The sequence below is a fragment of the Caretta caretta genome, chromosome 5 (assembly GCF_965140235.1).
Source record: "Caretta caretta isolate rCarCar2 chromosome 5, rCarCar1.hap1, whole genome shotgun sequence".
NCBI classification, from domain to species: domain Eukaryota; kingdom Metazoa; phylum Chordata; order Testudines; family Cheloniidae; genus Caretta; species Caretta caretta.
In genome coordinates, this window is record NC_134210.1 from 133,185,928 (window position 1) to 133,213,133 (window position 27,206).

At 45.6% G+C, this 27,206-nt stretch overlaps 1 protein-coding gene across 8 annotated transcripts in view; it reads right to left on the reverse strand.

Moving 5' to 3' along the window:
• The window catches only part of PSD3 (pleckstrin and Sec7 domain containing 3), a 143,287-nt gene that overhangs the window by 45,272 nt on the left and 70,809 nt on the right, over positions 1-27,206 (reverse strand). For 6 of the 8 annotated variants that reach the window (XM_048851597.2, XM_048851599.2, XM_048851598.2 and 3 more), the window contains 3 exons: positions 24,836-24,948; positions 20,931-20,989; positions 16,499-16,588 (listed from right to left, as the gene is read on the reverse strand). In XM_048851597.2, coding sequence (XP_048707554.1) covers positions 16,499-16,588; positions 20,931-20,989; positions 24,836-24,948 — 262 coding nt within the window. Of the gene's footprint in view, positions 1-1,113; positions 1,457-10,006; positions 14,448-16,498; positions 16,589-20,930; positions 20,990-24,835; positions 24,949-27,206 lie in introns of those variants that run through there. The other 2 variants (XM_075128911.1, XM_075128913.1) reach the window with 2 other exon arrangements.

The following is a 27,206-nucleotide window of genomic DNA, read 5'->3' on the forward strand; positions in this document are numbered from 1 at the left end:
CAAAGAATGTCCACGGAGAGAAGGGATGTTTTCATTGTGACATTCCTTCAGAAGAGTCTGCTGGAATGTAACTTCTGCACTGATGTACGTGGGATTTGGAACAGACACAATAGGTCTCCAGCACAAATGAAATGCGTGTGTGTGGGTGTAAACATGATACACGACCACATACACACACACAAACCCTGGCTAGACACCTTTACGTGCTCTTCAAAACCACTCCGACCTTATCTTGTTTTAACACTCCCTAGTGAGCAGCTACTAGCAGTCTATCCTGTGTGATAACGTGTGTGTGGTGGAAGGGAAGGTAGAGGGAAATTTGTTCACCATTTCAAGCATCTTGCTCACACACAGCCAGATGCTGTGAGGTGTTGGGCTGACGCTGAGTACTCCACTCCCACTGGAGGTGATTAGCACTTCTGAGAATAGGTACACGGAGAGTGGTGGAATGAGGCAGGCGCCAACCCTGCATACAATGTGTGTGTGTTTGCCTACAAACAGCAGCGACAGTGCTCTGCTGATTCAAAGCACACTAACCCCAGCTCCCAGAGCAGCTAGTTCTATCCATGTTAAGCAAACAACCATACATACATACATCCCTACCAGTGTTCAGTGGAGCCTTCCCAATAAATATTTCATGGTAATATTTAATCATGCAGTGCAAGTGAGATGATATTTTTATCTAACTCCCTCAGAGACAAAAGTAGAGCCATTTAAACAGGGAAGGAAAATGGACTTTAAAGAAATCTGTATAAATAATTTCCCCAAAATGAAAAGAATCCCAGAGAGAGAATTTGCAAATACAGGCAGCTTGCCGAGGCACAGAGCTCCAATTAGCATTCCAACTAGCAAGTTTTCAGTGTTTACTGTTGCATGAAGCTTCGACACAGGGCATCCCTCTAAAATCCGATCTCTGCAACACCAACCCTCTTTGCCTTCAGTCTCTTCTCAAACTGATAGATCTTTCCTGGCTTCACAGCAACCCTGTGATCGCTAGAGATTACCCAGAGCCACATGAAATGCCTTCATTTCTCACCAGACCATCAATACAAGATTTTCTATCATCTTATCCCTAGTCACGGCAGACAGAAATATTGTGCATTTATTTTTTACCTTGCTTTCTTTAGCAGAAAACTCAGAGGAGTTGGAGATTTTCATAGACGTTGACCGGTGGGACTGTCGCCAGAGAGAGTCTTCTCGGGAGTATTTCACGGAACCTGTGGCTCTTACTCGGACCTTGCTGGTGCTCTGCACACTATTAACTCCAATCATTTCCGAGGATTGGGGAGAGGAGAAACAATGGCCCACCCCAGACCAGTGCAGTATAGTGAAGCTGGAGACAAATCTGTAAGGACTGTCTGGGGAACCTAGGCTGGAGCTATCAGTGTTTGCTTAAAATGCACCAGGCTGTTTGCTCCAGCATCTTCAACTACACTGTTTTGAGCCAGTCTGATTGTTCCAGGCATTGCTCACGTCACTGGCCCTGAAAAGAGAGACAAACTCCACCCCTGCTCCCCTCCCTTCTTCAGCATACGCTCCCCCTCCCCGGACACACACTAACACAGGCACAAACGCAAAGACACATATCCCGGATACCGGGACCAATGGCACCAGGCCAAGCAAGGTAATTCATTCTCAACCCTTTTATTCCTGTGATGTCATGCCTCCTTCATTAATGTCTCCAGTAAAATAAAGACACCACATACAAAAGCCTTCAGTAACCTGTCAGGCACTGGCCCTTGCATGTGAAAAATGCTTATGAATTCCAGGACACTACAAAAAGAATCCCGGGGCTCTGGAAAGTGGGTTAGAAAAATAAAGACACTCCCGTCACTGCCTGCCCTTAATGAATAGTAACAATGCTTAGCACCTCTAACTGCATTGTTATCCAAATACCTCCAAGTGCCCTCAAAAGAGGCATGAAAGGGACACTGCTGTACCCATTTTAAGATGGGGTAATTGAGGTGCAGGAGAGGGCAAGTGATTGTCCAAGGTCACTCAGTCAATCAGTTGCAGAATTGGGAATAGAAGCTCAGGGCATGTGTCTCCCCTTTCCAGTGCAAATATGGGCAAAGGAAATAGATGCTCCAAAAATCATTCCAAAACAGGAATGCAGCCCATATCCTGTACCCTGTCCTGCCAGCACATCCACAGAGGTTAACAAACCAAGGGCAATTTGCAGCCCCACACAAGCCCTAGGCACCACCTAAAGCCCACTCAAACCACACTTTGGGGGCTTAAGTGATATATGGCCCCTATGCTGGTCTCTGTGCAGGAGCGAATGTCATCCAATCAGCATGCACAGTTTCAGAGAGGGTGGATGCTCCCAGTAAGGGAGAGAAGCTGGTTACCTAAACGCTGCGAAAGCACCATCATTTCTGGCTCCCGGAGACCCAGAATATAGCAGATTGCACGTAACCATAGCAACCAGCTCAGAGGCAAGCGCTCTCTCCTGTCCAAGGCGGAGAGGTAGTGGCTGCTGCTGACACAGGAAGAGCAGGTAGCCAGCCAGTACAAGCGGGGAAGACGAGCGGATGATGGGAACAGAGCCCCGAACCCAGGAGAGATGGTACCCATACCAATGGAGGTGAATCACAGGTGTCTGGGATGCAGTGATCAGCTGCCCCTGAGCTGAACGTGAAAACTTATCAGCGTGTGCCAGTCACGTTGCTGCCCTCCGCGATGGCCTTTGCACTGCTGTGATATACACGACGGCTGTCAAGCTGCTCTCACCAGCAGCTGGAGATCCAGAACATCCAAGGGCCAGCAGGCTTTTAAGGCCTGGCTTAACAAAGCCCTGGCTGGGATGGGGGATTTAGTTGGGGATTGGTCCTGCTTTGAGCAGGGGGTTGGACTAGATGACCTCCTGAGGTCCCTTCCAGCCCTGAGATTCTATGACTCACTCCCTCCCTCAGCCAGGGGGCAAGCCTGTGGGGTAGACAGTCACTGCAGTGCCAGCTGGCCTCAGGAAGTGCTGCTAGCTCCTGTAGGTTAGCGCAGAGACACATTTGTTACAGGAAACAAACAGACTGGGACCAGATGCAGCCTCCCCCGTCCCGCACTTGTTTACAGACACCTGAACCGCAACCCACATGTGTCACCACCAGACACTCGGGGTCCCAGAGACAGAACGTGTATCATCAGCGCGGCAGCAGTGACAGGAGCAGAAGGCTTCTGCTACATCTGCCACAGATCCATTCTGCTAGTTCTCAGCGTCTCCAAGACCCAGGACCCTGACCCACAATGTCTGTTAACTCCCACATGCACTGGCTGGAAGAGGTGGAAATCACCCCTACCAGGGACACCTCTAAACCTTTCTTACTTGTTAGCACCTGCGTTTTTCATGAAGAGTTAGGGGTTGGTCATAAACACACTTTCCTTTCTGAAAGGGACCTCTTCTATTTGCTGGCGTGTCCCTGAGAAGTGAGTAAGTCATGTCACATCCATTGTATTCTGCATCCCCTGGCTCACAGCAGGAAGAGCATGTAGCTTTCCTTAGAATCACCCCTCTTGAATCTTGACAGGTATACCCATCGTATCGGGCCATGCGGATAATGGCCTTCCCCCCACACCACCACCATCAGCAACAGCCTTGTAGTTTAGGGATTAAAATATGCATTCAGATTATTGATTTATGCTTGCAAATTTACTGTCATCTGACTCCATCATGGAAGATCCCACGCGTGTGATGCAGCAAGAAACCATACTGAACTTGCCCTAGAACTGCTCCAAGCAGATCAGAAAAACAGAACTTGGGTCAATAAAAAGAGACTTCAGGGAAATAAAAGTCAGTGGGCCAGATTCGCTGCTGGTATAAAATTATCAGCGCTTCTCTGGGATCAGTGGAGCTACACAAAGGATCTGGTCCTATTTCTGGAAGCTACCAATCAGCATCTCTGAAAATCAGGCCCTCGCTGTCCCTAGTTGGGCACCCAAAATTGGGCGGGGGAAGGTGACTTTTAAAATTTTTGGTCTAAATGATTTAAGTGAAAAAAATCCACAAAGTCACCACCTTGCTACCTCTTAAATTCTTCCCTAAGTCCTCTGCCATGATGCCTACATAGCTCCAGCATGTTGCAAAGCCTAGGCAGGGGGCAAACTGAGCCCCGGGCTTACTGTACAGTGATTTGCTACCTTTACTGCTACCTTCTCCTCTTGCTCCAACCCACCTGCAGAGTTTCATCACCACCTAGACTGTGAGCTCCTAGGGGGAGAGAGTATCATCTCCCTGCACATCTGTACAGCTGGGCCCTGATTCCTGATTGGTGCTGCCAGATGCTACTGCTGTGTAAATAATAAACAGCAGCAGGAAGAAATTAGAGAGTATTTGTCTGGACACTTTGAGAGATTCAATTAATGGAATTTATTTTAGTTTAAAATATTAGATGGTGATATGAATGCGAAAGACCTACATTGTGATATTGGAAGAGAAATCCGATATGGGCTTTGGGGAGCACACTCAAAGGCCTGGTCTACATGACAGAGTTAGGTCGATGTAAAGCAGCTGATACCTGGAGTTGTGACGGGGCTCTGGCTGTCAGCACCCCACAAGCCTCACACTGACAGTTAAATCGGTACAAGTGCTCCTGGTGAGGGCGTGCACCCCGACAGAAGGAGCTAGTGTGGACATCCCAAACCGATTTATTACTGCGGTGGATGTATGTAGACGTAACTTAAGTCAACTTCATGTTAGCGTGTAGACTTGCCCAAAGTCACTCCCACTACTGAACTGGAAGAAGAGCTTTGCTATCTACAAACTAAGAGACAAGACTCCATTAGTACCACTCAAGTCTGATACTCGTGACAAAAAATAAACATTCATTAAAAAAAATCCCAACCCACTCCTGAGACCAAATGACGTATTTGTGCAGCGTAATTATTAGGGCACAGGAAAAACAACAATATTGAGTGAATCTGTGTATTCGCCAGAGGAAGATTCCCTCTGTTTAAAAAAACAAAACAAAACAAACAAAAAAAACCCACAGTCCAAACAGACAATACAAATGGGTTCTGTTGCACGAACAAAGCGTATATAATATATATCTTCCTAAACATGGCCACCAAAAGGTGATCAGCAATCAGCTGTCTTTGGGGAGCTGATCTTACAGGGATATTTAATATAATGATTTCTGACCAGTCAGAGTTTGACAACCTAAATTAAATCTTAATGTCTCAATCGACCGTGTATACAGCAGTCCCTGATACCTGACCGCAACTACTTTTGTCTTCTACACGCACAAGTAGTCAGATAAAGGCAAAAATAAGGAGATGCTGTAATAGGATAACAGCATGTTTCATGCATGGTGGGAGGATGATGGATATCCATGTAGCTTTCTGATGTTATCTAGCTATGCTGTCTTCATGCTAGCCACCTATCCTCTGTTGACCGCAATACACTATACAAGACAAGACATTTACAGAAACACTGGGTCTGATCTTGCCCCCATGGAAGTCTAGAGCAAAACTGCCACTGACTTCCACACAGGAGGATCAAGCCCGCTGTGTTCTTCCGAGGTAAAATGTACTATGTACATGTATGTATTATGTGTCTGAACACAATGAAGAGTCCCATATGTCCATGGAGCTGATTCTGATCTCACCCAATGCTTTACATCAGTAAATCTATTTAAGTCAGCAGAGTAACACCAACACAGTATTGGTGTGAGATCAGAATCAGGCCGCATCCTTCAATTTTCTTTTTTGCTGGGGGTGGGGATGGGGGAAGAAGTGGGAGAGGGAGAAACTCCATCTTAAACCAAAATAAGCCACTGCTGAAATAAAGTGTCACATTACTAATCACGGGGACTGCTATGATAATGAAAACAAACTCCTTTGCAACATTTGGGATTTCACAGATACCACACAAATACTGCAAAAATCACTCTGAACATTCCCTTTACAACTGCTAGAAATATAGCTGGAGAATGAGGAAACTTCACTCCCCAGCCAGACCCTCCCCTCAGCCCACAGAAACACAATATTGTAGGCCATACTATTTTTTATTTATACCGAAACAGGGCAAACCTGGAAGGGAATCAAGTCCTGTTTTTACATTACTTGTTTTAATAACTATATTCTAATTACATCCTCGGCTCACAAAGACAAACAGAGTTATACATTAATTGAGACTTCCATTTAAAAATTATCAACATATTATTTAATATAAAAAAAGTCATTAAGTTTTTCATAAATATAAAGGGAAGGGTAAACCCCTTTAAAATCCCTCCTGGTCCAGAGGAAAAATCCTCTCACCTGTAAAGGGTTAAGAAGCTAAAGGTAACCTCGCTGGCACCTGACCAAAATGACCAATGAGGAGACAAGATACTTTCAAAAGCTGGGAGGAGGGAGAAAAACAAAGGGTCTGTGTCTGTCTGTGTGATGCTTTTGCCGGGGACAGAACAGGAATGGAGTCTTAGAACTTAGTAAGTAATCTAGCTAGGTATGTGTTAGATTATGATTTCTTTAAATGGCTGAGAAAATAGCTGTGCTGAATAGAATGAATATTCCTGTCTGTGTGTCTTTTTTGTAACTTAAGGTTTTGCCTAGAGGGATTCTCTATGTTTTGAATCTAATTACCCTGTAAGGTATCTACTATCCTGATTTTAAAGAGGTGATTCTTTTCTTTTTACTTCTATTAAAAGTCTTCTTGTAAGAAAACTGAATGCTTTTTCATTGTTCTCAGATCCAAGGGTTTGGGTCTGTGGTCACCTATGCAAATTGGTGAGGATTTTTACCAAACCTTCCCCAGGAAGTGGGGTACAAGGGTTGGGAGGATTTTGGGGGGAAAGACGGGTCCAAACTCCATTTTTTCAGGAACCCAGATAAAGTTTGGTGGTGGCAGTAGAAATCCAAGGGCAAAGAGTAAAATAATTTGTGCCTTGGGGAAGTTTTAACCTAAGCTGGTAAAAGTATGCTTAGGAGATTTTCATGCAGGTCCCCACATCTGTACCCTAGAGTTCAGAGTGGGGAAGGAACCTTGACAAAGTTAAAGTTGCAACAGACGATGTACCATTAAATACATCCATTAAAAAAAAAGCCCATCTAGTAAAACCTTGACATCACAACTGAGGTTACAGAAGGGCTGGTTTCAGAAGCAACTGCTGAATTGCACATATGCATAAACACAGGAAAAAAATCTCTGGCTAGTTCATTGACATGACTCTGCACCTGCAATAAGCACTCCAAACAGTGCTGAAGCCTAAATGGCCCAGATGAGACGCTCTTCACATGGCCTTCTCTCAGAACCGTCCGTACGAACGTTCATGCCATCCTCTGATTCATACAGCTGAGCGCAACCCATGAAATGACAGCTACTTTAACAAAGGCAGGGGCTTTACATGGGTGTCCTGTATTGCATCTGGTGCAATGCCTCCCAAGAGATGCAGCACAGAAGGCAAAGGCCAGGGGGCAAAGCTGGCCTGTGGTTTAAATTAGAGGCTGCTTTACAGCAACCTCCCCAGGGCTGCCTGCAGGCTGCCCGGACTCCCCGTGGAGCTCCTTGCTATGGACACAGCCCTCTGACATGCTCCCACTTCCAGCATGCCCCCGAGGCCTGGGCCTGTGGAAGGGACTAGCACAGGGGCAATGAAATCAGGTCTATGTTGCCAGGAGAATTCTGCCCCAGCCGCTGCAGCTCCTGTGTGGCTCCTACATGCCAGCGAGGCCAGAACCAGCCCCTTAGGGTATGTCTGTACTATACACTAAGCCCAAGCTCTGACTCAGCTTGAGCCCAAGACCCACTTCCATCCACAGACGGATCAATTTGACTCGGGTCAGCCAGCACTCATGCCCCAGGTCCTAGGATGGGGGTGGGTCAGAGCCAGAACCTGCCATTTTGCAATATGGACTCAGTTCAAGCCGCACGCTCAAGTCAGAAGGTCAGCATAGTGCAGTATGGACATGTGAGCACAGCTGTGAGACCTGGGTTCAGCAACTGTCAACACAGGATTGTAATGCAGCGTGGACGCTCGAGTGCGGGCTGGGAAACACCGAGTCTACAAGCCCAGATCCCACAGACCTGGGCTTACAATGCAGGGTAGACATATCCTTAATGTTTACTAATAACTTATTAACACCTTACATACTTCATCATCAGGTAATATGACTTTGAAAGAAAACTAAGTGCTCTATTTAACATCAGGCATCAAAGAAAAACAACAACATTCAAGTTGCAACCCAATGTTCTTGTTTGGAAGGAAAATAGTTTAAAGTAGGTCACGGAGAGTAGCCCAATGTCATTCTCAAAGTGTGATGACTAACAGAATGCAGGAGCACAGAGGATTTATAAAGCAGTAATTCCAAAACCAATGGAAACTGCATTTCTTAAAAATATGGTATAAATTATATTTCTACTCCCCCTTTCCCCGAGTTGCAGTACAGAACTTAAATTTCTAGCAGATCAGTGGGTGGAAGATCAAAGAATGTTTTTCAGAATTTGTTTTCTACCCACGTGGAGGTGGGAGTAATATGTCAGAAGGACCAAAATGTATGTGTGACATTGTATTAGAGATTTCCCAACTCAGAAGGATCCAAGGCTTCTGATTTTAAAAGGACAGCCATTGCTGAATAGTACTGTATGGGTTTTCTGAGCTGACAATCTGGACAATTTAGAGGGCTAGATGGAAAGCTCAGAATTTACATGTTCATCTTCTAGAACTGCTAAACATTTCAGTTAACAAGTCAGACTGTAACGGACAGCTTTTATTATTTAGCAGGATGAAGAAACTGATTGTTCCCACCTGGAATTGTCCATTTTTAAAATAATCCATCCACAGACAATACATTAATGAGACTTTGCATTCTTGGATGAAAACGAAACCCCAATCACTCAGAAACCGGTATTAAACTACACAGTTGCTTCTGCTAACACTGGAGACTCTGAGCTGACTCTCCCTCATTCCCTGCCCCGTAGAGGTCCACACACAGATTCAAGCCCCGTTGTGCTAGCTGCTCTATAAACGTGTAGGGAGAGAGAGAGAGAGTTTCTTCCCCAAAGAGTTTACAGCGCAAATAGCTAAAGAGCAAAAGCAGCACGAGAGGTGAAGGTCACTCAATACATCAGCGGCACAATCAGGAACACAACCCATGTCTTCCAACTCCCAGCCCAATGCTCTGTTCACTGGGCAATCCCTGAAGCATATAAGACGAGAATATGTATTTCTCAACAACTATTAAAGGTTTTGTCTCTTGAGCTGTTGGTCACTGTTCAAAAAGCTTTATCTTCCTCTATTCAGAGGCACAAAGCTGGTGTACAGAATTAGACTTTGGCTGCTAGCTTGTGTTGATTTCCAGACAAAACACTAGGGCTTATCTGCCTTTAGAGAAGAATACAGATATTAGATTTTTCTGCTTACGTGGTTTGACTCAAAATCCTGGAATCTGGAAATAAAGTATGGTAGGAACTTTTCATTATCTACCAATCATCTACCTTAACACCACCACAACACTTATCATGCTAATACACCTCTGAGGGACAGATTCTGATGCCCCTGTCAAGGTTCCTCCCCCATTCTGAACTCTAGGGTACAGATGTGGGGACCTGCATGAAAACCTCCTAAGCTTACTTTTACCAGCTTAGGTTAAAACTTCCCAAAGGTACAAATTAATTTTATCCTTTGCCCTTGGAATATCCACTGCCACCACCAAACTCTAACTGGGTTTACTGGGAAACGTAGTTTGGACACGTCTTTCCCCCCAAAATCCTCCCAACCCTTGCACCCCACTTCCTGGGAAAGGTTTGGTAAAAATCCTCAGCAATTTGCATAGGTGACCACAGACCCAAACCCTTGGATCTGAGAACAATGAAAAAGCATTCAGTTTTCTTACAAGAAGACTTTTAATAGAAATAGAAGTAAATAGAAGTAAAGGAATCACCTCTGTAAAATCAGGATGGTAGATACCTTACAGGGTAATTAGATTCAAAACATAGAGAATCCCTCTAGGCAAAAACTTAAGTTACAAAAAAGACACACAGATAGGAATAGTCATTCTATTCAGCACAGTTCTTTTCTCAGCCATTTAAAGAAATCATAATCTAACACATACCTAGCTAGATTACTTACTAAAAGTTCTAAGACTCCATTCCTGGTCTATCCCCGGCAAAAGCAGCATAACGACAGATACAGACCCTTTGTTTCTCTCCCTCCTCCCAGCTTTTGAAAGTATCTTGTCTCCTCATTGGTCATTTTGGCCAGGTGCCAGAGAGGTTACCTTTAGCTTCTTAACCCTTTACAGGTGAGAGGATTTTTCCTCTGGCTAGGAAGGATTTTAAAGGGGTTTACCCTTCCCTTTATATTTATGACAACCCTGTCTCACATTTGTATTCCAATAAGGCTATTCATAGAATAAGGCACTATTCAATGTAAGGGTATCAGAATCTCACTGATTAGAGAAGCTAATTAGCAATACATGCTAATTGTAACAACTATCTGCAACATATTATAGTTCACAGTTCTGCATGATAAACAAACAAGTTTGCTTTAACTGGCAAAGGTACCTAACAAGTTATAATCCACAACACTCAAAACCACTAACTACAGGAAAGAAAGATTAATCCCACAGGAGCACTGGCAGCAAACAGTGGACAGAATTAAGGTGGTGTGGGTGTGACCTTGGTGACTGGGGTTGAGCAGTGTTAATTTGTTAGGAGAATGGGCACTACATTCAAATTCAGTACTACATGTCTATGTAGGATGATGTGTGCATGTAAGCAGATGGTTTTACTCTGCATTTTCTGGGCTTTGTGTTTTTCAGGTTGGCATTATTACCTCTTAGCAACCTGAATGGTTTTTGGACAACTGTTTTTTCAGATTTAAATGTATTGCAATGGGCTACAGAAAACAACCTGTAAATGTTGTCCCTTCTGGGGTAAAAACTAAACAGACTGCAATGCCTTCCTTTTCTTTTTTCTTTTTTTGGGTGGGGGGGGGTGTTTTGAGTTGTTTTGGTGAAATGTTCTCTAAATTCTTGATCCATACTGAATAGAAATCTATATTTTTTTGCTGTCTATACTTTTTGCTGTCCTCATTTGCGATACTAAACCAATAAAAGCACTGTAGGAATTAATGCCGTCAACCAGTGGTCCTCAGCCTTTCCCTGCTGACACTTCCTCGAGGACTTCCTTCTCATCTAGCTGTGAAGTAGCTGGCCTCCCCTTTCCATTTTGCAGCAGCAGGGGGTTATGACCCCTTAGTGCAGAACCCATGCTGTACACAAATGAAAGGGAGTGCAGAGGATACAAAGGAAAGCAATTCATGCGCACACAGCAGCGATCAGTATGATTTCCTCTGGGTAAATAAGAGAGGAACAATTAAGCTACTTTAAACTCGCCCCTTTTCTCCATTAGACATCTGAAATGACTGGACTGGACCAAACAGGATGCCAGGAATCCTTTTCTAATCAAGTGTTTGCTTTGGAGGGTCTAAGGGGAAAAAAACCCATGCTAGACAGAAAGGCAAGAGAGAAACAAACAAAACCTTAAGTGCAAGAAACTGATAGCAAAATGAGACACACACTGCCTCGCAGCTTCCATAGGAAATTGTGCAGCCCAGGAATCAGATCAAGTATTCATATGATTTCAGAAACTAAGGGCCAGATTTTCCAGAGCTCAGCACCTAGTAGCTCCCACTTAAAAATGTGGTCACTTCATTTAGGTGCCTCTACGGCAGATGAGCTGGTACTCAAAATGGCTTTGAAAAATCGGACCTTAAATGTCCAAGTCTTCAAGCTGGATTTGAATCCTACCCCCATCAGACATTTCCTGACAAGAGTTATAACCAGCTAGTCTGTATTATCGTACACTGTACTCCTGTCTCTTCTCCCTTTGGTACAGTTACCCTACTGTACAGCTCTCTAACCTCCCGTCAGCTCTGTGAATAGCAAACACCTTCCATCAACTCAGCAAGCATGTAGCAATTACAGAACCGGCCCATTTCCATTTCATGTGTTATGGGGAAATGGGGCAGCCACAGCCAGCCTGCTGGGGACCAGCCAGCTTCAGGACTCACATGAGACAGACAGTTGTACCTATGGAATAAAACCTTGTCTCATTCCAGCTTCCTCCACCATCAACCCAAGGGGGTAACTCACAACAAACGATCTTGGTTCTCTAGGGACATGATACCAATAACTCTGAGTCCAAAGAAAACCAAGTATTGCCTTGGGCCCTATAGGCAGGGATCACCTTGGCTCAGAGCTCAATAACAAACACAGTGTTCTTCCATTTATTGCAAATCTGCCGCTGGTCCCCAGTTGTAAATTTATGTAGCTGTGTGAGTCCAGATTTGCTTTAGGAGTGAGCAATACAACTACATAAGGCTATATAGATACAGGCATCACACACATTTCATATTTCTTGCAGGGTTTTATTAGACGTCCAAGGATCAAGGAATTTTTACTAGAAAAATGTACTATTTCAATGGGTTGAAAGTGAAACACTACCATGAAGTCAGGGTCAACTTGCCTGACCCCAGGCTGATATGACGCAAAATCCCTAGTGTGGCTGGCATATGTAAGATCAGAATCAAAGGGTGGGATTTTTAAAAAAGCTTCAGTGCCTTTGAAACATTTCACCCAAAAATCTAACTCGGCCTGGATTTAACGGGCCTAATTCTCCCTCTCTTACACCAGTTAACACCATGGATGTCAATGTCTTCCTCATTTACACCTGTGCAAGGGAGGGGAGAATCACAGCCTGGGGGCCTGATTCTCATTTATCCCAAGACCCTTTACACCAGTGTGACGACATGGAGAGGCCTCTGAGAGTAGTAACAACTGGCACCCACTTCGAGGCCTCTGCACTGCCAGAGCACCATAAAGGGGCCTTAGTGTAAACAAGGCTCAGGTCCAATATCTCCATTTATACTGTACATCAGTAACTGATGGCAGCTGCATGGGATGTGTGACAGACAGTTTTACTGCAGCTAGGGTGGAATGAAAAGCAAGCCAAACATCTCTCCCTGCCTGGTAAAGTACTGATTGGATAAATACTGCAATCAGATCTCAGGGAAACCAAGCTTTTAATCTCAGTTACTTGTGCTTCTTTGCCTCTATGGTTTTCAACTTTAAAAAAAAAAAATAACCTCAGTGTTGATGGGGGGGTGGCGTTGGGGGGAAATGGATTACAGACTGAGATATCAGAGTAAAGCTCTATTCAGTGTTAATGAGCAGATCTGCAGGAAGACACAAGGTGCTGAAGATGGCATCTGGATTTCTCATTTCAAATACCAGCAAGAATAAAATCTCAGCTCCTGAAGTGGTATCAAAGACTCTGCAGCTTAACTATAAAGCTCTGTGCTGTATAGCCAAGTGTCGGTATTGTACAAGAAACCTTAGTAAAACAGAGAGACCTCTCTTGGGGGAGAGGGGGAATCGGATCTCACATCAGAGATCTTCTGAAGCTGATAATGAAGAGAGTATTACCTAGCTCCCAGCAGTCTCACCATTCTGCTTCACAGGAAGCAGCAAGCTTGATGTTGGCAAACCAAAATTTTGCTATCTCAAAGCCATACAAAATAAACACACTGAGCCAGATTTTGCTCTCAGTGGCACTGAAGGTTAATTAGAGGCAAGAGTTAATTTTTACTTGATCTTTGGTTGTTTTAGATACCATGCAGGAGAGTAGTATCTCTTAGCTAAATATGGCTCTTCCTTGCTATGGCAATTCAGACTCCACATGTGGCGTACGTCAGGGCCAGCTTCCTGGAGAATGAGCTACATGGTTCCTGAGGCTTTCAGTTATTTTCTTCTCCCTTAGAATCATAGAAGATTAGGGTTGGAAGAGACCTCAGGAGGTCATCTAGTCCAACCCCCGCTCAAAGCAGGACCAACCCCAACTAAATCATCACAGCCAGGGCTCTGTCAACCTTAAAAACCTCTAAAGAAGGAGATTCCACCACCTCCCTATGTAACCCATTCCAGTGTTTCACCACCCTCTTAGTAAAATAGTGTTTCCTAATATCCAACCTAGACCTCCCCCACTGCAACTTGAGACCATTGCTCCTTGTTCTGTCATCTGCCACCACTGAGAACAGCCCAGCTCCATCCTCTTTGGAACCCCCCTTCAGGTAGTTGAAGGCCGCTATCAAATCCCCTTTCACTCTTCCCTTCTGCAGTAAATAACCCCAGTTCCCTGAGCCTCTCCTCGTAAGTCATGTGCTGTAGCCCCCTGATCATTTCCATTGCCCTCCGCTGGACTCTCTCCAATTTGTCCACATCCCTTCTGTAGTGGGGGGACCAAAACTGGACACAATACTCCAGGTGTGGCCTCACCAGTGCCGAATGGAGGGAAATAATCACTCCCCGCAATCTGCTGGCAATGCTCCTACTAATACAGCCCAATATACCATTTGCCTTCTTGGCAACAAGGGCACACTGCTGACTCATATCCAGCTTCTCATCCACTGTAATCCCCAGATCCTTTTCTGCAGAACTGCTGCTTAGCCACAAGCCTACCAAAAAAAAAGAAAAAAAAATGAACTTTCCCTGCATCCACTAAACTTGGAAAATATACCTTTAAGCCCAGCCCCATGTAATGGCAAATGCCTAACTTGCCAGTGAGAGGAGAATGGAGAAAGAATTGTGACTCGCAGAGATGCAGTTCTCTCCCTGACCCCGGCTGTACTGATGAGAGGTGGGCGTCTGGTATTCTCAGACTTTTGTTCGCTGTTACATTTTCAGCTGTGACATCATGCCACCTGGTGGACTCTGCACAGATCTAACAGGAATTGCAAAGGCACGAGCAAGGATGCTAGAGAGGCACCATTTTTAGGGGTTCTGAGTCAGACACTGAATTTGCTTTCATTCACAGTGTTGCTAATGGAACAGTTAAATTAAAAGCATTTTGCTGAAGCACCTTGCTGAATAAAGGCCTATGCACCTGATTCGTATTGCTAAACATAAAGCCTGTATCAGCTGCAGACTGCCAGTAAGAGCTACTGAAAAACAAGGCTACTGCTTTTCAGTACATTCAGATTTACTAAGAAAAACAATGAGAAGCAAACCCTCGGTTGTGCCAGAGCACATCTCAGCAGAGTCAGGGGACAGGCAACAGCAGCTCTAAAAGCCACGTTTCTGCCTCCTCCCTCTCTGATCCTGGGGCCGGACGGGGGTCAAATCAGCCTCCCACACAAATGAGAGTATCAGCTAGGAACCGGGACAAGGGCAGGGACTGATGGAGAGTACTGCATTCCTGCCATACCCTCTTTAGCCCCTGAAACAACCCCTCCAAGCGCCATCCCACTCCCTATGCTGGGATGGTCTGGGCTGGCACAGAGCCAGCTACCCCAGGTTTATAGCTACCCATTTAGGGTAGCTTTACAGTCAGTGCTAAAGGTCCTTAATAGCATGGGCCAGGATAACGATCATCATTCTTCCAACAGCGGAAAAATAAACAGCAGGTGAGCCCAATGGAAATCTTCCTTTCGTACACTAAACGGGCTATTTAAAGACAGCACCAGAGATCTAGCTAGTCAGTAAGAGCCTTTGATTACTCTGCCAAGTAATCCCACTCCGCCTCTCCAAGGCAACAGCAGACAGGAGTTTACCTGGGAGCGTCCTCTCAGCGACACTTCGGTTATTAACCACCCAGGTGAAGGTTTTTATTTTTTCCAAATAGGGGCTTAAATTTAGGAAGCAGAGCCCAGGAGGAGCCAAGAGCAACCGGAGAAACCACAAAAATGAAAAAACGACCCTGAACTATACACTGCGTCTGGCATTTCATTAGGGGCCCTATCCAAAGCCCACTGAAAACAATGGGAATCTTTCCACTGACTTCTATAGATTTTGGGTCAGGCGCCAGGTGCAACAATATTTCGTATTTTCCCATTAGTGAGCAATTCATGAACTCTAGTGTAAATTCTTGTCTCCCTTCCAACAGCCTGATGCTTCATGCCAACCCCCAGGCAAAGAAAAGAAATATTTCCCACTGTTAGTGCTACTAAAATGAGATGTGGCCAGCTCAGGCTCTCTGCAGTTATTCACATTTAAAGACTCAAAAATTATACAAACAAACCCTGAAGAAAAGCAGTACAATGCATTCTAATCTAAAATTATCTCTCCCATTTTGATGTGAAAACCACTATGAGCCTCTTCCCAAACTCTATATAAAACTTATATAATACACAATTCAGGGGTCCCTCTTAAATATGCAGTTGCAATAACTGGCTGGCTTTGTGCCTGCTCTTATCATTACAAAGCACTCGTAGATTGTGCCACACCTGTGTTTCCTTTTATTAAAAACTCTGGCCCCAAACCCGCAGAGACTAATGCATAGACTTACCTTTATGCACTGCAAGCATCTTCATTGGGACTACTAACTGACTTTGCAGGAGTGAAATTTTTTCTGTGCTTTGGGAGCAGAGAAAAACCCATTCACCATCGTGAATGACAAATAGGAATTCAATAAACTGCATGGTCTATTTTAACTGTGATTCAGGAATCAGTCAGTGAAGGCAAAACCAAATCTCTTACTTTAAAACCAGCTGTTAAATTCATCCCTTACCTTCAGCAGCCCCCTGGGGAAATCTTTGCCTTCATTCATCCCCTGAAGGTTGGCAATGAATTCTTGGCAGGTCATCTTTTTCCCAATGTTCTAGAAGTCACCAAAAGATACATTACAGAAACATACAATTAGATTGGTGCTGTTGTCCAACAACAGTTAGGCCTAAGAAAACCACATCTGGATGGACAGCATCTCCTTGCTCTAGTTTGAGCCCAAGGCAGGCCGTGCAGAGAAGCATTCCCAGAATTATACAGACATCGGTGCAAGCACGTCTGCATGACCCAGCTGGAAAACGCACAAGAAATGTGTGTTAATAACCCAGCCTCGCCGTTCAAACAATGGATGTTAAGTAGTACATAAACATCATAACGAGGGTGGAGGTGGTGGTGGTGGTGTTTCCTAGCACTTGCACGGTGCTTTTCATCCACAGATCTCCAAGCATTATCAAAGGGTAGGGTTATATTCATTGAACTTTAAGGTCTGACTTCAGAGAAAGCTGGAGCCATGTTGCCAAAGCTGCTGTCCGGAAGCTGGGAAGAACTTCTTCCACCAGGCTAAGAAACCGAAACTAGAACTGGAAAATAAAGCTCTGAATTAAACCTGATATTTCTAACCCTAACTTTCGGTGACTCCCTGAGGTTGGGGCTGCACTGGCATTTCCAATCCAAAGGGCCTTTTTTGGTTTATAGTCTCACTTGCACTTGGGTGATCAGCAGCAGGGTCGGAGCACCCAGGTTAGCCTAGCCTGGCTGTGAACAGCCAGACTGCAAAGGCCCATGCAAGTCAATGTCCTCACTGGTGCTGCGCTCCCCAGTGTGTCACTAGGACTTCTGGGGGGGTATATCCCATGGTTCTTAGCACTGCAACAAGCTGAGCCACTTTATGATTCTTTCCCAGTGAACTATGGGAGAACTTGTCTGTCCATCCAGGCACATGGGAAGACACTGAATCACTCACTACAAAGTAGACAGTTTACCACCCTGAGTTAAAGCAGCTCGAGACTATACCCCAGCTGGGTTGAAAGCACCACAAAACTCTGATGAGAGGGCTCCATGTGCGACAGGAGCTGGGTTAGGGAAACATGTGAGGAAGGGCCCGGGTTAACTCTGCTGTGCAGACAGACCTGAGGAGCTCCATCTATTATATAAGTTATGGACTTTTAGGGCTACATTATCCCTTGTTCTTTGTGCCTGCTACTCCTCACCAGAGCACATGGGCAGGGAGAGGTGAGGAGCACGCTGAGCCAGGATTCCACCCCCACCACATCACCCAGCAATGCTGATCCAACAAGGAGATTTGCTACTGTATAAGACAGCTATAAATCACTACCCCCTTCTCACAGAGCAAAGGGATGACCAGGAAGGAACTGTGCCATCAGAGGGGTGTCTCTGACCTACACTGCCTCCTGGAGCAGTACAGCTTACACACTAGCCCCCAACTGGCCCTAACTCCTGCTTTTATTAAGCTTCAAAAAACAGCTCTGAGAGGGTGAAGTTTTAATTTTAGATTTAGGCTTTTGCTGCTACAGTCAGACCCTAAAATTACAATTCATTTCCCCACGTGAAGTGGGTTGCTTCCCATATTAATAGGTTCCTTCTTTGATATTCTTTTCCAGCACATGGTAACTGAAGTGGGTTACTCCAGTACACGGAAAGAGGATGAACTGCAGCAAGACAAGGAGGAATAAAGAGGGTTCATTAGATCCATTCACTGACTCCTTTAGTAGGCTTCATGGCATAGCAGAGTCATGCTAACAGGTTGGAGCATGATACTACAGTTAGAAAACAGGCAGTTATGATATGTGCAGAAGAGGCTGCATTCAAAGTTATAAACACCTAACTTACCACCTAGAAGGAAAATGCAAAAGAATAAAAAGATTACAGGTGATCCAAGGAAGAAAAGGACAAGAGAAATACATGCAGGGTTCTGTTAGTTGTTATGGCGGCTGCTCCGCCTTCTTCACACTTAAGACAACATGGTAATAACCACCAGTCACAGAAATCTGCAGGTTTACATGGTCTTATGACAAACAGAATCAGCTTAGCCTCAGCAGCCGTGTAAAGGGATAGTCTCCAGCTAAACACCATGCTAAACAAAGGAGCAATCTGAGAGTGCACACTATGGGGCAGATTCCTGTATCTTTACTCATGATGAGTGCTGCCTTATTCCTTGAGAGGTGCCATCAATTTCAGTGGGACTCCCGGAGGAGTAAGGTACTGTGCTCAACATGAGAGGGTAGCAGAATGTGGCTTGCTGGGAGTAGAGTTTGCTTGTAACTTCTTTTCCCTTATAAAACCTGGAGGCTGAGATCTGCAAAGCCACTTAGGGGCTTTGGACTCCCACTCCCCATTAAAACTAATGGGAAATGGATGTTGAAGTCCCTTGGACAGCTTTGAAAGTCTTAGCTGTAACTTTTATAAGTTCCTTGGAGTTGCTCTGAAGTTCTGTACAAGGGGCAACCTCCTTTCTTGTAAGAGCCACCCCCAAAGGTTCCCAAATATTTGAAGGACAGCTCTGCCTTGCTTCAGTTAGAATACCCCCTCCACATTAAGAACCCAGTTTGTGTCGGTCCCTGGGGTGCTTTAAGGCAGGTCTCCATGCATCGTAAATACATTTTCTGAAATACAAATTAAACAGCCACATCAAACCAATTGAAGTTTGCATTCCTCCCACCCTACCCCCACATCTCAGCCTCTGATCACATAGCTCCCCTCCCCACCTCGGATGGCTGAGGTACAGTTTGTGTCCTTGCCTTAATTTTAACCTGTAGGGCAGAGAGCCCGTCTGCCATGGTCTGCTTGAGCAAGGATAACTCGGGCAAGTGCTGGTCCTTCTCCGCCACCTAGTGGCTATGAGTAGAATGGCACTGAATGAAAAGGGGCTAGAGATTGTGGTTCGATTCTCCCAGGCTCTTACACTGTGTCATAAAACCTCCCTTGAACAAGTGCCTGTCAGAATTGTTCCTTCTGTGCGCCAATGGGACACAAAAGACATACCCACAAGAGACAGGGAGGTTGCATGGTCACAAAGTGAAACAACCAAGCAGGGACTTAGGGAGGGAGTTTGTGCACCCATTTTAGCGATGTGGCTCCCCCTGGGAGCTACTCGCTCCCCTGAGGGCAGAATCCCTCCTTGCACTCCTTTGGGAGAGGGAGTTCTGCACTGCACCCAACATGGATCGATCTCTAGCAGGCATGGTAGAGTCCCGAATTGCGTCTTCAGTTAAAGCATGACTGTGTTACACCTTTTCTGGCTCTGTCCAACAAGAAGAAACTCCACTTCCCACTGGAAATCAGCATGGAATCCAGATTTCCACAAGAATCTCACTCTACCCTCTGTATTGCCAATACCATTATCTTGGAGAGTAAATTACTCTGGGCCTGATGCTGCAGTCATTCATGCAAGCAAAGCTCCTATTAGCTTCAGTGGGGTTTCATGACATGACATGACAGACTGCAAGGTCGAGCTATTGTTGGGTAGCATTTGCTTTTGTGGAAATGCATGTGTTTTCTGGAAACAGCGTATGCTGACTAGTTCTTATTCATGCAAGTCAGCCGGCTGACGCCAATATTCCTGAGGGTAAGTGCTATTCCGGGTCACTTAAGGGGAGCAGAATTAGACCCTAGAGGTGTAGTGGAGACCCCCCCAAAAATGTGCAGCAAAAGGTTAAAATTCAGAGCAGTCATATCTCACCATGAGCACATACAATGGGGTGCTTGGAGCACTGAAATACATGTTGTGGTCTCCTACTACACCAGTGCACTGGACACACCCTTTGGCTTATTTGGTTCATGTGTGTTTTCACATTAGCTGTAGGGGATACCGAATGGACGTTAACTGTGGTCACTAGGCTTTCAGTTCATAACTGGCTGCCCAAACATCCCCATTTCCTCCCAGGTTCTTTCGCCTCCTCCCCAGGACAGCAAAGCAGCAGGGAAGGTAGAAGCCAACAGACACTGCTGCTGCCAGGTCAGAACAGGCTGCTGTCCCCAGGAAGAGCAACACAGAGGAGGGATGGGCAATGTTGCAACTGGGGCAGTGGGCACAACCCTTCTGGAGGTCGGGGGGGCATGCAGGGAACCACACCCACTGTCACACCCCTTCTGGGGGTGCAGCTTTTCCCAACAGGATCTGCTGGCCAGTTGTCAGGTGACCGCCTTTGAGACACCCCATGGAGGAAGCAGTGTCTGTGCTCTGGGGAGCATAGGGACTCCAACTGTACCCAAGGACACAGGCGGCGAGGATGCCTATGCGCCTTGTGCTGCTAGCAGAGCGGCCAGTGGCCGTCCTGCTCCCGAAGGGGAGCACCATGCAAAACAAGGAGCGCTTGAGGGCTGATCTGTGACCAGCACCACTTCCTGAAAGCTCAACTTTGACAGGCGAGCTCTTCCTGAAAACAAGGGCATAGCATGTTCTTAGCATGTGCACTCACATGGCCATGTAGGTCAGTGTTCAGCAGCATCACTGCACAGGTGAGACAATGGACTCCATCTGGGAGAAGAAACAGAGCAAATATCACACACAGATAGTAGTGTGAAAACTTGGGACACTCTTTTTTCGGGGTGGGGTGGGGTGGGAGTATAGTTACATATATAAGACAAAGCCCCTACTATCGGGAAGGTCCCGATAACATTGGGACGTCTGGTCACCCTACACATAAACACACACGACCCAGGACAATGTATTTAAGATCAGCTCAGGTTGCACAAGGACCTTGCTCCCCAGTTGAGACTGCCTCTGCCTTTAAGGGGAATCTGCTCATCAGGTAACACACAGAAAAATGCAGGAAAATCAATCTAAAGTAATGTAACGGAAAAGTCAGTTCATCTCATACTTTCTTTCGTCTTTTATCACCTGACAAACCTGTCTTGCAGCATCGACTGATAAGATAACGTAGATTTGAAACCACACTCCCGGCTACTTTTGCTGGCATCAGTACGCCAAATGGAATCTGTTCTTTTTTTTTTTTTTTTTTGCTCATTAGGGCCAAACCAGAAAGAACAAACTCCCTGTCTCCTTGCCTGGGACATCACTGACCTTCCAGCAAGGAGATGTTATAGCCTCTCTCAGTCGGTATGTCTGGTCTTCCAGAAACATAGGCCCGAATAACATGGTCACATACGAGTTCCCCCCACAGGACCCCTGCCTCCGGCACTGCTTGCCTTCGACTCTGAATGAGGCAGGGCTGTACAGTGGAAGAGGTTGCTGCTGCTCACAGGACCCCAGCCACATACGCTGCAGGAGCCGCATGCTGTGCAGCCGGTGTGGCCGGGATCCACAGGAAGAGGCTCTTGAGGGGAGAGCACTGGACTAGAAGCCGGCAGAAATGGGTTCTCTCAGGCTTTGCCACTGGCTGATTATGTGGCATTGGCAAAGACATGTAGGCCAACATTTATGGAAGCAGCCACTGACTGTGTGTTCCTCATTTTCCTGAGGCCTCATTTTGAGACGTCCAGAGCCAGCTTTCCAAAGTGCTGACGGCCTACTAATCCAGCTGAAGTCGATGGGCATTGCGGGTGCTCACCATCTGTGAAAATCAGGCCCTAGGTGTCTCGCATTGGTCACCCCACACTAGTGAACACTTGAAAATGTCGCTCTTCATCTTTCTGTGCCTTAGTACCCCCATCTGTAAAGTGGGGGTCAGAGTATCAGCTCACTGGGGAGGGGTGAAGACACATTCATCCCTCTCTATGAAGCATTCAACTGTTACACTGATGAGCACCATTAAAAAAAAAAACAGTGAGGAAATTAACAATTTCCTGTTCAGTGGGAGGTTTGGATGGTGTGCAGTGAATAAAGCATGGGGCCATATGCACTGTCCTACCTGTGCACTAAACAGAGCAGGGGTCCTACGGAAATAAATAGTATGTGATCGTATCTTGAAGCCAGCGGGACCATGTGTGTGCTGAGCTCATTGCAGGATCAGGCCCTAAGGCTATGTCTATGCTACAAATCACTTTCAGTGGGGTGTCGTGCACCTGTATCTACGCACCCCAATGAAAAGCAGGCTGTATCCACACTGAGGTGTGGAGCTACAGGTGTCGGTAAAAGGCTCTGGCAGAGGGGAGGCGATGCAGAAAGGCTTCAGCTGCTCCGCACTGCCAGAGCCTTTCACTGCAGCAAGGAAAGGCTCCAGCATCGGGAGGCAGCAGTGTAGATGGGGAGTCAAGGCTTGGGCCAATATAGAACGTGTAGGGTATGTACTCAGTATATAACCACACCCTTCTTGTGCGTCTTTACCTCACTGGCTTAATCCGTGCCTCACGTCTACACTACTATTTATATCCATGCTGGGGGGCTATGCACGTACATACACTACACGAGGCTGAACGAATCCTGCGGTGTAGACACACCCTAAGAGAGTAAGTTCTTTGAGGCAGGAACCATATTACCCTAGGTGTCTGTACCACAGAGTACAATCCAGAGTGGTATATCGGGGTACTACAGTAGTGTTAAATAAAACAGCAGCAGCCACCATCACCAGCAAGGGTAACTTCCATTCACCCGGGGTTTCGATTTGTGGTGTTCCAGTACAGACACACAGATCACAGGGGGTTGGACTAGATGACCTCCTGAGGTCCCTTCCAGCCCTGACAGTCTATGATTCTATGATTGCACAATGCACTTCCCAATGAAGCATGTGCCTTCATTCTCAAAGAAATCTAAGCAAAATATCTCAAACAAGGAACACTGAATTTGAAACAGTCCACTCCCCGTTACATCTCTGCGTTTCCACTGAAGGGGATGAAGGCTCCACTTCGTAACCAAGGGCTCACTGGGTCCCAAGAGCTCCGCTGAGGGCTGAAATTCAATATCGGAAGCTGATCGTCAATTTAAAGTACTGCTACTTCTACTGGACGCAAAACATCCCCCCAAGTCAGCGGATGAAACAAAAAGGTTCCTGCTGATATCTGCAGGGGATCAGAGGGACACTGTCAACTTCGAGGCATTATGTCTGGCTGCAAATGGCACCCCTGCTAGAATTACACGGAGCACCTGAGCGGTCCCTCAACCCAGCAAAAGCTTTGCCTGGACTAGCCTACCTAAGCTAGCTCGAGTCCCGCTACCACGAGTCCCCACTGCACGAGAGACAGGGCCGCAGGGCCGAACACATACCCAGGGGCCAGGCCAGGACTGTACTACTGGCATTGAAGCCAGCATGGTGCTGTCTTTGCTGATAGGACCACCCCCGCTAGCTGGGGCAGGCCACCCCATGCACATACCTGAGGTGAGCAAGTGTTCAGGAGGGGGGCAGAGATAAGCAGGGAGGAGGCAGAACCTAGGTGCCACACCCTCAATGCTCCAGCCAGAAAAGCTGAATTTAAGCTGTACCCCGCTCCTGGCGCAGGCAAATCACTTCTCCGGAACTGTGATTCTGCATCAACATCCTTCGGTAGTCCCCTACTGGGATGCAGCCGCTAACCACACTTCCCCGTACAGGGCTGAGCCAAAAGACACAATCAACCCCTCGGCTCTGGGTGAAGCTAAACATTTATTTTAGATTCAACAATTCACTTCCCAAGAGTGTCATGGAGGAAAATATTAGTTTAGTATGGAGTCAGCTACTGTAGATTTAATTCTAATTCCCTCCATACCCAATTCTTGACCCTGACTCCAAACAATGTCTTATTTCCTCTGTGTTGTGCACAGTTGGTTATTCACCTTCTACCACCCCAATTTTTAATGTATTCGTAGCTAAAATCACCTAGGTAGCTGGGATTAAGGGGGGCCTGAAATATATTTTTCCTCTTTCTTTCTTTTCCTGCTATCTTTATTATAGACTTACATATGATCTGATGTAGTTGGAATTTTTAGGTCAAATTCTCTGTTGGTGTAACTCCATCAAATTCAATGGAGTTATGTCAGCAGATAGTTTGCCCTTTTACTTGGGAATGTTTTCTTTCTTGGTTTAGGTTTTTGGTTTTTTTTTTCAAATTTTAAAAATTACCGAGAGTGTTGAAGAGGAAGTTGCCTACTACCTGATGTTAGCTGGCCTTCATGAAAGGAGGCCAGGGAGGACATGCCCAATTTTAAGCATGTACGTAGCCACGCTGAGGAACTACTCAAGTGCTTAGGCATGTTTAAATACCTTGTTGAACTGAGGCCAATATGAGTAAGGTTGCCCTGCCTATGTCCATACTTCTGGCAAGGATAAATTAGAGGACTCCCATTCTCACTGTTGTCAATCTCTCGCCTTCCACAAACAGTCCATTTTCATGCATATACTTGTTTTACCTCAGGCAGGAGAATATTTCAAGCAGGAAACATACAGGCGATAGCCCAAAGTGAAAGAACAAAGAGGAATGTCTATGACCTAGAAATCAGAAGCAAAATTACCTTGAGTAGAAACGGTGTTTGGGTTACACTGATAGTATCTGTTGGAGAAGTGGATTAATACTCTCTCTCTTTCCTGAGTTTCTCCAATAAGTGAAAAGGCTTTAAAGAAACTCCTAGAAGAAGTTTAAAGAAAGCTGAAATTAAAAACACAGATCTCTACTGGCATGGCATTGCCCTTATAATATAGCACATTTCACAGAAAGGGATAAATGACTGCATATCAAAAACTTGTTTCCAAGAGTCTTCTAATGGAAGAAAGCCCAACTAGATAATGATTCCCTATGTACTTAACCCAAAAGGGGAAGGCAAGTTATTGATGGTCTGAGCAGTGGCATAAATGTACTGACACAAAACTGTATTATTTTAAATATTTTCCTCTTGTATTTGGAGGCTTTTTGGATAAAGAATATGCAAGGGATAAAAAAGAAGAGCACACCTGGGACCATTACCTATTTGGACTTTGATGGAAGACTGGTGCAGGCCTGGTACTGTGGATGGTGCAATTTTTAAATGCATTTTCTGTTGTTCTTTAAATGATCACTTTGGTCCCTATCCTGCGGACATCTAGGCACGTGCTTAACTTTACTCCTGTGAATAGTCCCACTGAAATCAATGGCACCACTCATGGTAGTAAGCTAGGCATGTGCGTTAAGGTTCTGTGGGATTGAGGCTTTACCTTACTGCCCTGGATTAAATAGCTTCAGAGACAATAATGTTTATGGTTAGCCATCTCTCTAGCATCTATCACCACAGTACCCCAGGCCTCCCAAATGATCAGGGCCAGACTGTGCCCTGAGGATCCGCAGTGTGGGGATGGTGTGAGGCCACGCGGCCCTATGGGGAGCTCCAGGGAAGGGAGGAAGGGAAGTGAGGCTCCCTCACCCAAGTGCACCAAGAGCAGGAACCATCTGGCCCTAATGAATCTATCCTCACCACAGCACTGTAAGGAAGTCCAATACTGTTCCCATTTTACTGAGGACAAACTGAGGCACAGGGAGACTATGACTTGCCCAGTGTCACAGGAAAGTTTGTGCAAAGCCAGAAGTGCCCCCCTCCACTCCACACACACACATGCCTTCCGAGTCTCAGAGCAGTTTCCTAACCATAAAAGCATCCTTCCTCCCGGCAGCATTGCCAACTCCTCCACTGAAATTTTGTGCTCTTTGTAAACAACCAAATCCTGCAGTCAGGTGATCGCATGAGAGTCGCCACTTTCATTTTTTTATTTTTAAAAAGGATGCTTCCAGCCCTCATGGTCGCAAAGAAAACCTTGAAAACATAAATCTTGAAGGCTTAACACAAGAAGGCAAATAAAACATACACCAGATGTGCTATTTCTGAAACTCTCGAGATTTTGGGGGCCTGACTCGTGATTTTTGAGCCCTTGTGGTCGGCAAAACTGTACTAGTAAATGCTCCTTTTATTTACACTACATGATGCAGGAAGTCCACAGTGGTATAGTTGAATCATCTCATATTTTAGAGAGAGAGAGAGTTGATGCTGGCTGCCTAGGAGATCTCTGCATCACCAGATCTTATATCTGTGTGTGTGCATGGACGTGCGAGGACTGTTAATAATTTTATATATGAATTTTAAACAATCTGCTTCATCGTTAAACACAAAACTGTGCCATGCTAGGAACTCTAGTCTCTTCCCAGTTCATATTGCTGCCCTCCATTTGAACAGTGTTTTGCAAACAGATACGACACGTCCTCTGCCCTGACAAATCTACAATCTAACAAATAAGACAAAGGCAAGGGAAGCCACGGGATCACAGAAATTAATATTCAGTACAAAATATATCCTCCATTATTTTGTCCGAAGAATACTGCAATATTGAGTGGAACAGGCCCAAACGCAGTAGGGGCTAGATTACTGCCAATATACACAACCCTGCATTGTGGGTGATATGAAGCTGCCTCACCCCACCAAGAGCTATGGCTCCACCTCCTCCTTGCCTCTCCCATTCCCCTTTGCTGTGATATGTGCCCCTAGGGAGCAGGGTCTGTGACTGAGACAGGCCTTAAAGTGGTGGGTGAAAGGCTCTCTGCACGCTCGCCCCTGCACACCATGTAATGGCCAGGCACAGTCTGGATCTGTAGTAACACTGATGTTGCAATGTTCTGGACAAATACTGTACCATATATTTTATTGACAATCACTACTATTAATATAAATGGGAGTTATGAATAATCAAGGGAAGAACACCTCCCCCCTCCTCCCAAAACATGCACTGAAGGGTACTGGATTTCACCATTTAAAATATAAAGTGTATTTGGAATCACACTGCATGGCTTATAAAACTGAAATATGCAGCGATTATTCCACAACATGGGGCTCGATCCTGCATGGAGCTGAGGATTCTTACTCC